At 40.2% G+C, this 8,846-nt stretch overlaps 1 protein-coding gene across 1 annotated transcript; it reads right to left on the bottom strand.

Moving 5' to 3' along the window:
- Positions 1 to 7,618: 7,618 nt before the first annotated feature.
- Positions 7,619 to 8,566, bottom strand: LOC138086496 (olfactory receptor 7A5-like). The gene has a single exon (XM_068981311.1). It carries the CDS (start codon positions 8,564 to 8,566, stop codon positions 7,619 to 7,621), a length of 948 nt encoding a protein of 315 aa, XP_068837412.1.
- Between the last annotated feature and the right edge of the window lie 280 nt (positions 8,567 to 8,846).

Raw genomic sequence — 8,846 nt, 5'->3', positions numbered from 1 at the left:
TTCTCTCAACTTTTGCTTATCTATAAAGCTTTTGATTTTGCCTTCATATTTGAATGAGATCCTTGCTGGGTACAGTAATCTGGGCTGTAGTTTATTTTTTTTCATCACTTTAAGTATGTCTTGCCATTCCCTCCTGGCCTGAAGAGTTTCTACTGAAAGATCAGCTGTTATCCTTATAGGAATCCCCTTGTGTGTGTTTTTTTTGTTTTTCCCTTGCTGCTTTTAATATTGGTTCTTTGTGTTTGATCTTTGTTAATTTGATTAATATGTGTCTAGGGGTGTTTCGTCTTGGGTTTATCCCGTTTGGGACTCTCTGGGTTTCTCAGACTTAGGTGATTATTTCCTACCCCATTTTAGGGAAGTTTTCATCTATTATCTCCTCAAGGATTTTCTCATGGTCTTTCTTTTTGTCTTCTTCTTCTGGGACTCCTATAATTCGAATGTTGGAGCGTTTCATGTTGTCCTGAAGGTCTCTGAGATTGTCCTCATTTCTTTTAATTCGTTTTTCTTTTTTCCTCTCTGATTCACTTATTTCTACCATTCTATCTTCTATTTCACTAATCCTGTCTTTTGCCTCCGTTATTCTACTATTTGTTGCCTCCAGAGTGTTTCTGATCTCATTTATTGCATTATTCGTTATATATTGACTCTTTTTTATTTCTTCTAAGTCCTTGTTAAACCTTTCTTGCATCTTCTCAATTCTTGTCTCCAGGCTATTTATCTGTGATTCCATTTTGATTTCAAGATTTTGGATCATTTTCACTATCATTATTCAGAATTCTTTATCAGGTAGATTCCCTATCTCTTCCTCTTTTGTTTGGTTTGGTGGGCATGTATCCTGTTCCTTTACCTGCTGGGTATTCCTCTCTCTCTTCATCTTGTTTATATTGCTGAGTTTCTGGTGTCCTTTCTGTATTCTGGCAGTTTGTAGCATTTTCTTTATTGTGGAGTTTCCTTGCTGTGGGTGGGGTTGTACAGGTGGCTTGTCAAGGTTTCCTGGTTAGGGAAGCTTGTATCAGTGTTTTGATGGCTAGAGCTGGATTTCTTCTCTCTGGAGTGCAATGAAGTGTCCAGTAATGAGTTATGAAATGTCATTGGTTTTGCAGTAACTTTGGGAAGCCTGTATATTGAAGCTCAGGGCTGAGTTCCTGTGTTGCTGGAGAATTTGTGTGGTATGTCTTGCTCTGGAACTTGTTGGCCCTTGCATGGTGCTTGGTTTCAGTCTAGGTATGGAGGCATCTGATGAGTTCCTGTCGATTAATGTTCCCTGGAGTCAGGAGTTCTCTGGTATTCTCAGGATTTGGACTTAAGCCTCCTGCTTCTGGTTTTCAGTCTTATTTTTGCAGTAGTCTCAAGACTTTTCCTTCTATACAGTACCATTGATAAAACATCTAGGTTAAAGATGAAAAGTTTCTCTACAGTGAGGGACACTCAGAGAGGTTCACAGACTTACATGGAGAAGAGAAGAGGGAGGAGGGAGTTTGAGGTGTTCCAAATGAGATGAGGTGGAATCAAAAGAGGAGAGAGCAAGCTAGCCAGTAATCACTTCCTTATGTGTGCTTCACAGTCTTGATGGCTCAGAGATGTTCACAGAGTTATACAGAGAAGAGAAGAGGGAGGAAGGAGACAGAAGTGGCCAGGAGGATAAAAGGGGGGAATCAAAAGGAGAGAGACAGATCTAGCCAGTAATCAGTTCCTTAAGAGTTCTCCACAATCTGGAACACACAGAGATTCACAGAGTTGGGTAGAGAAGAGAAGGGGGAGGGAGGAGACAGAGGCGACCTGGTGGAGAAAATGAGAGTCCAAAGGGGGAGAGAGCAGTCAAGCAAGTAATCTTGCTCCCAAGTAAAAATGGGTACTGAAGATTGGGCTCTTAAAGGTACAAAATTGATAACAAATACCAAAAAGCAAAGATTAAAAATAGAGTAGAGGTTGGATTTTCAATATGAAGTTTGCTTTAAAAAAATAGGGTCTTTTTTTTGCAAAGTAATAGTATGGTATAAAAATGAAAATTAATGGAGTAATAGAGTACTTAAAATTTAAAAAATATTTAAAAAGAATGATCATAAAAATAGTAAAAATATATCTAGGACTTTCTCTGGTGGTATTGTGGGCAGTGTAGGGTCGGTTCATTTTCGGATAGTTCCTTGGTCCAGCTTATACTTCTCAAGATCTATAGGCCCCTTCCTATGTAGTCAGTACTAACTATAGGGTTTTAATCTATTGCACCTGTCACTTCCAAGGTGGTTCCCTGTTTTAGCTTCTTCTGTTTGCTTGTCTCTTCAGTATCTGATTTCCTCTCTAACACAAGGCAGGTGGTGGTGGACATTTTTTAGGCTCACTTGTTCAGTCGTGCTGTGGGGAGGGAGGCATGCTGCAAACAAATAACACTGGCATGTGTTCACAGTGCCTCAGTCACACTGGGCCTGCCCCTGAACACGATGCATGTGACCTCCCTGCCCACACTGCTCAGGCTCTAGGTTGCTTCTAAGCCGCTCAGGTTCAGGCACTCTGGTAGTCCTCAGAGGCGCAGATTCGGTTGGGCCTGTGTTTTGTGCCTTTCCCAGGTCCAAGCAGCTCAGGTGATAAGGTGTTTGGTGAGCATGGTTGCTGCTACTTATCATCTCCCCCATTCCTGTCACTCGGTTTTCTGGGTGTACTACTGAGCACCTTCTCAGGGGGATGTTGACTGCCCAGAACCCAAGAAGTCTTGATTAGCAAAGAAGCCTGCTTGCAGATTGGTAGATAATGTCTCTCTGGGGCTGTGATTGCGCCCTTCTGGCTCTGGCTGCCTGTCACCAGAGGAGGATGGTCTGCAGCCGGCTATCTCTGTTCAGTCCGTTGTTCTGTGCGTGGGCCTGGTGGTGTCTTAGGTTAGGGCTGGCTTTTCGCTTGGTAGCTATCCCACAGTCTGGTTTGCTAGCCCAAGTTAGTTTGCTCAGATTGCCCTCAGGGCATTCAGGCTCCATCCTTACTCTAAGCAATGCAGACCCCGCCTCCCTGCCCAGCCCCCACTTGCTAGTGATGGCAGGCATTTGTGCTGCTTCTCCACCGGGGGAGTTACCGTTGGGCTCGTAATCTGTGGGTTTTAATTATTTATTTATTTTTCCTCCTTGTTATGTTCCCCTCTGTGCTTCCAAGGCTCGCCACAGACTCAGCAGTGAGAATGTTTCCTGGTCTTTGGAAATTTCTCTCTTTTTAAGACTCTCTTCCCTGGATGGAGCTCCTTCCCTACCTCTTTTGTCTCACTTTTTGTCTTTCATATTTTTTCCTACCTCCTTTCAAAGACAATGGGCTGCTTTTCTGGGTGCCTAATGTCCTCTGCCGGCATTCAGAAGTTGTTTTGTGGAATTTACTCAGCGTTTAAATGTTCTTTTGATGAATTTGTGGGGGAAAAAGTGGTCTCCCTGTCCTATTTCTCCACCATCTTAGGACCACCCACAAAATTATTTTCAATAGCCAAATATGGAAACAACTTAAGTGCCCATCAATGAATGAATGGATAAAGAAGAAGGCATATATGTCTATAAAATGTAATGCTACACAGTTATACAAAAAATGTTGAAATCTTGAAGGAGAAGACTAAGATGGCAGAGTAAGAGGATGTGAAGCCCACCTTGCCCACAAACACATCAAAAATAATCTACACATGACATATACACACAACTGAGTTTAAAATAGATAACTAACAAGGACCTACTGTATAGCACAGGGAACTCTATTCAGTATTCTGTAATGGCTTACATGGGAAAAGAAACTAAAAAGAGAGGATATACCTACATGTATTACAGATTCACTTCTCTGTACCCCTGAAACTAACCCAGAAATGCAAATCAATTATAGCACAGTAAAAATTTGTAAAAAGTAGTTGCAGAAATAAAAACATGTGATAAAGTTCAACATCCATTCATGATATAACAATCCTCATCAAAGTGGGTATAGAGGGAACATATCTCAACAAAATAATGGCATTTATGACGTAAACACAACCAAAGTCATATTCTACAGTGACAAGTTGTAAGCACTTCCTATAAATTTAGGAACAAAACAAGGATGTCTACTCTCTCTACTTCCAATATTCACTCCTAATACTTCAAAATACTTACAACATTTCCCACAGTAATAGAATTAATATTCCTAAAATTGAGGGCTTCCCTGGTGGCTCAGATGGTAAAGATTCAGCCTGTAATGGTGATTGCAGGCTGGTATTACAGGTTCATCAACCCCTGGGTCAGGAAGATCCTCTGAAGAAGGGAATGGCTACCCACTCCAGTATTCATGTCTAGGGAATCCCATGGATAGAGGAGCCCTGGCAGGCTACAGTACATGGGGTTGCAAAGAGATGGACACAACTGAGGGACTAACACACATACATGCCTAAAATTCATATGGAACCACAAAAGAACCTGAATAGCCAAAGCAATTGCAAAACAAAATCAACCAACCAACCAACCAAACAATCCCCTCCACTCCATGACAACAAAGCTGGGCTTATCATTCTCCTAAACTTCAGACTATACTGCAAAGCTACAGTCATCAAAATGGCATGGTACAGACACAAACAATCAATGGAGCAGAATAGAGAGCCAAGAAATAAACCACACACTTATGGCCAATTAACCCGTGACAAAGAAGGTAAGAATAACAATAAAAAACAAAAAAGAGTCTTTCAACAAGTGGTGCTAGTAAAACTGGACAGCTATGTAAAAAGAATTAGATTAAAATATTTCTCACACCATATGCAAAAATAAACAAAAATGGATTAAAGACTTAAATGTAAGACTGGAAACTATAAAAATCATAGACGATAATTAGGTAGAACAGTCTTTGAGCTAAATAATAGCGATATTTTTTGGATCAGTCTCCAAAAACAAAGGAAATGAAAGCAAAAATAAACAAATGTGACTTAATTAGACTTGAAAGCTTTTACAAAGTACAGAAAGCCACTGAGAGCTTATCGATACAACAATCAAAATAAGCAAATGTGAAGGCAGTTGTAAAAAGCTGCTACTTCTTATTTTGGGCATTTACATCAATATTTGAGACAGCATTCATGCTCATTCTATTTTTCAAGTAATTTCAAAAGACTATATTAAAATGTGATCCTATTGAGATTACTTTCCAGGACACCAGGGAAAATTGTAATAAAATAAGTACTTGTGGAGAAAAATAGGTAAGCCTGAATTACAGACTGGGCAAGAATTCAACCTCTCTTGTCAGTTGCCCTTTGATCATAATAATGGAAGAGATCTCTGATTATAATGAGGATTTATAATGGATGATATTCAAATGTACATTCATTGATTCTTTTATTTTTATGGATAACTTTAGAAAAAAGTGAGATATTTAATTTAGAGCTATGGAAGGATGTGTGAGTGGGAATTACTATAAATTTTCAAGGGGAAACAGGAATATAATACAGCACATCTCCTAGATATAAATGAGTTCCTTTCCAAGAGTGTATTCTTCAGTCCAATTTGTTCACAAGTCCAACAAAGTTGGCCTAGGTATCCAACTAGCACTATCAGTTACATAGTACTATCATCAGTTTCTCTGGAGAAATGGAAACCCACTCCAGTATTCTTGCCTAGGAAATCCCATGGAGAGAAGAACCTGGTAGGCTACAGTCCACTGGGTTACAAGAGTTGAACATGACTGAGCGACTAAACCATAGCCATCACTGTAATAGGTTTACACTACTTTTCACACAAATAACACATAAAAAATAAGTAAAAAACATAAAGAAAACCTTTTTAATTTTACTGTATAGTGCCTTGACAAGTACAGTGGTAGAGTACAGCAGCTGGCATATAGGGGTTGGCATTGAGTGAACAGACAAAATTATTGAATGGAGGAGAGAGAGGGCAGAGATGAAGGATCATTAACAGTAGGAGATGGAAGCTTTAATTTCACTCATGCCTGATGTTGATGGCACAGGTTCTGGTTCCTTGCTGGATTCATTTGATCTACCCTCTTGAAAAAACTTTTCAGTAGCTCTTGGGATACTCTGGTACCTTAGTTGGTAAATAATCCACCTAAAATGCAAGAGACCCTGGTTCAGTTCCTGGGTCAGGAAGTTCCCAAGGAGACAGGATAGGCTACCTATTCCAGTATTCTCTGCCTTCCCTGGTGGCTCAGATGGTTAAAAAAAAATCCACCTACAATGCAGGAGACCTGGGTTTGATCCCTGGGTTGGGAAGATCCCCTGGAGGAGGGCCTGGTGACCCATTCCAGTGTTCTCGCCTGGAGATTTCCATGGACAGAGGAGCCTGGTGGCTAGGGTCCATGTGGTCACAAAGAGTTGGACATGAATGAGTTACTAAGCACTTGAAAAAACAATCTACTGATATCTTGATGTAGCTTTTTCTCCTATCAGAGATGACATGGCAGTACTGGATTGCATTCTGAACAGCTACTGAAACCTTTGTGTACCATTCTGCAATCAGGTCCTATGCCTCAAAAACTCATTTGTTGTTTTTCAGTTGCTCAAGCATGTCCAATTCTGTGAGACCCCATGGATTGCACCACACCAGGCTTTCCCACCCATCACCATCTCCTAGTTTGCTCAGACTCATGTCTATTGAGTCAGTGATGCCATCCAACCATCTCATCCTCTGTCGCCCCTTCTCCTGCCCTCAATCTTTCCCAGCATCAGGATCTTTTCCAATGAGTTGACTCTTCTCATCAAGTGCCCTCTCAAATCAAGAAATTCCCTGGCTCTTTCCTGTGTTCTGGATCTCTCCTGTTCTTCAGTTACATCTTCTTCCTCTTGTCTCTCTTATTAGTTTTGCTGAGCCTCTAATTCCTTCTTTTCACCTCGCTCCACTGTCTCAGTTATTTTTGTTTCCATCATTATTACTTGGTGCTTTTTAGCTGTATCAGCAATATCACCACTGCTTTTATGCTTTCTTTCAGACATCCTGGGCTTGAAATAAATATAGAGTACTACTGTACCCTATGTAATACTCTACACACATACAAACACACACACACACACACACACACACACACACACACACAATGTGTCACCTAAAAGATCTTTTGGGCAAAAAGACCATGTGTATATGTACATGTATCTATATATAGAGAGAGACACACGCAAGTTGACACTTGAAAAAGAGAGTTAAGGGTTCTAACTTTTCATAGTTAGAAATCCTCCTGTAACCTGACAGTTATTTTTCTATATCACTGATACAACAAATTGTAATAAAAATAATATTAAATTCTCTTGGTTGTTAAGCATATTTTTAGATGATTAATGCAATTCAAAACTATTACTTCAGGGAAATAGGAGAAAATTTGCTTGGGACGACATGTATCATTTAAGAAGCAATTATTGTTAATAAACATATGATGTCCCATCAAATAATAGATTCTCCAAACGTTTTGACCAAAAGGTAGGAAACTTTTGAAGTAGGAAAATATAAAAACTGCCTATGCATAAGACTAAGGAAAAAACTTAATACGGAGAGTTCCTAAAATTGCATAAAGATGCTGAATCCAAAGATGAGAATAAAAATGGAAATCCCAGGCAACAAATAGGAGAAAATATTATTCCACAATGATCAAAAAATCACAATTTCTGGTTCTGAGGCTTTGAGTTATGCAATCCAGGGGACTAGGGTATTTGGTCTTTTAAACTTGGCATAAAGTAGAATCTCTTCAGAGCCCTTTTTATATCTTGATTTCTCAGACTGTAGATGAAGGGGTTCAGCAGGGGTGTGACAACAGTATACATCACTGAGGCGATTGTACTTGAATGTGAGGTGTGGGTAGCAGCAGAACTAAGATAAACTCCTAAGGCTGTAAAATAAAACAGGGAGACAACCAAGAGGTGGGACACGCAGGTGGAAAATGCTTTGTATTTTCCTTGAGCTGATGTGATTTTACATATGCAGGAAACTATTTTAGAGTAAGAGTAAAGGATACTAGCAAAAGGACCACCACCCAACAGGACAGCTGAAAAATACATCACTATGTTATTAAGAAAGTTGTCGGAACTGGCAAGTTGTACTACCTGACTGAGTTCACAGAAAAAGTGGGGGATTTGTACAATGGGATAGAAGGACAATTGCAGCACCATTAAGCTGTGTAGCAAGGAATACAAGGCGATCAGCATCCAGGATATCAGAACCAGCAATACACAGACCCAGGGGCTCATGATGACCATGTAGTTCAGGGGGTGGCAGATGGCCACATACCGATCATAGGCCATCACTGTCAGGAGAATGTCATCTAATTCTGCAAAGAGAATGTAAAAATACATCTGGGTGATACAGCCTTCATAGGTGATAACTTGGCTCTGTGTCTGGATGTTCCACAGCATCTTTGGGATGGTGGTGGAGGTGAAGCAGATGTCTACAAAGGACAGGTTAGAGAGGAAGAAGTACATAGGGGTGTGGAGGTGGGAGTCCAAACTGACAGCCAAGATAATGAGCAGGTTTCCAAACACAGTGATCAGGTACATGGAGAGAAAAAGCCCAAATATGAAGGACTGTATTTCTGCTTCCTTTGAAAGTCCCAGAAGAAGAAATCGTGACATTTGTGTATTGTTACTTGGTTCCATGGGGCGGAGGTGACTACCAGGAAAAAGGAAAATAATGACAATTTTCACTCATACTAATTCACATAACTGAAATACTGCAATTTCTATTTAGCCCTCAAGAAGTTGATGTTAATATTTTATTTGCAGATAAGTTCTCTTTTGGAGATGGCAATGGCAACCATGTGTGTATGTTGAGCCACTTCAGTTGTGCCCAACTCTGTGCGACCTCAAGGACCATAGCACACCAACCTCCACTGTCTATGGGATTTCCCAAGAAAGAATTCTGGTGTGGGTTGCCATG

The sequence above is a fragment of the Capricornis sumatraensis genome, chromosome 9, assembly GCF_032405125.1.
Source record: "Capricornis sumatraensis isolate serow.1 chromosome 9, serow.2, whole genome shotgun sequence".
NCBI lineage: Eukaryota > Metazoa > Chordata > Mammalia > Artiodactyla > Bovidae > Capricornis > Capricornis sumatraensis.
This window is presented reverse-complemented; position numbering and strand designations above follow the sequence as displayed.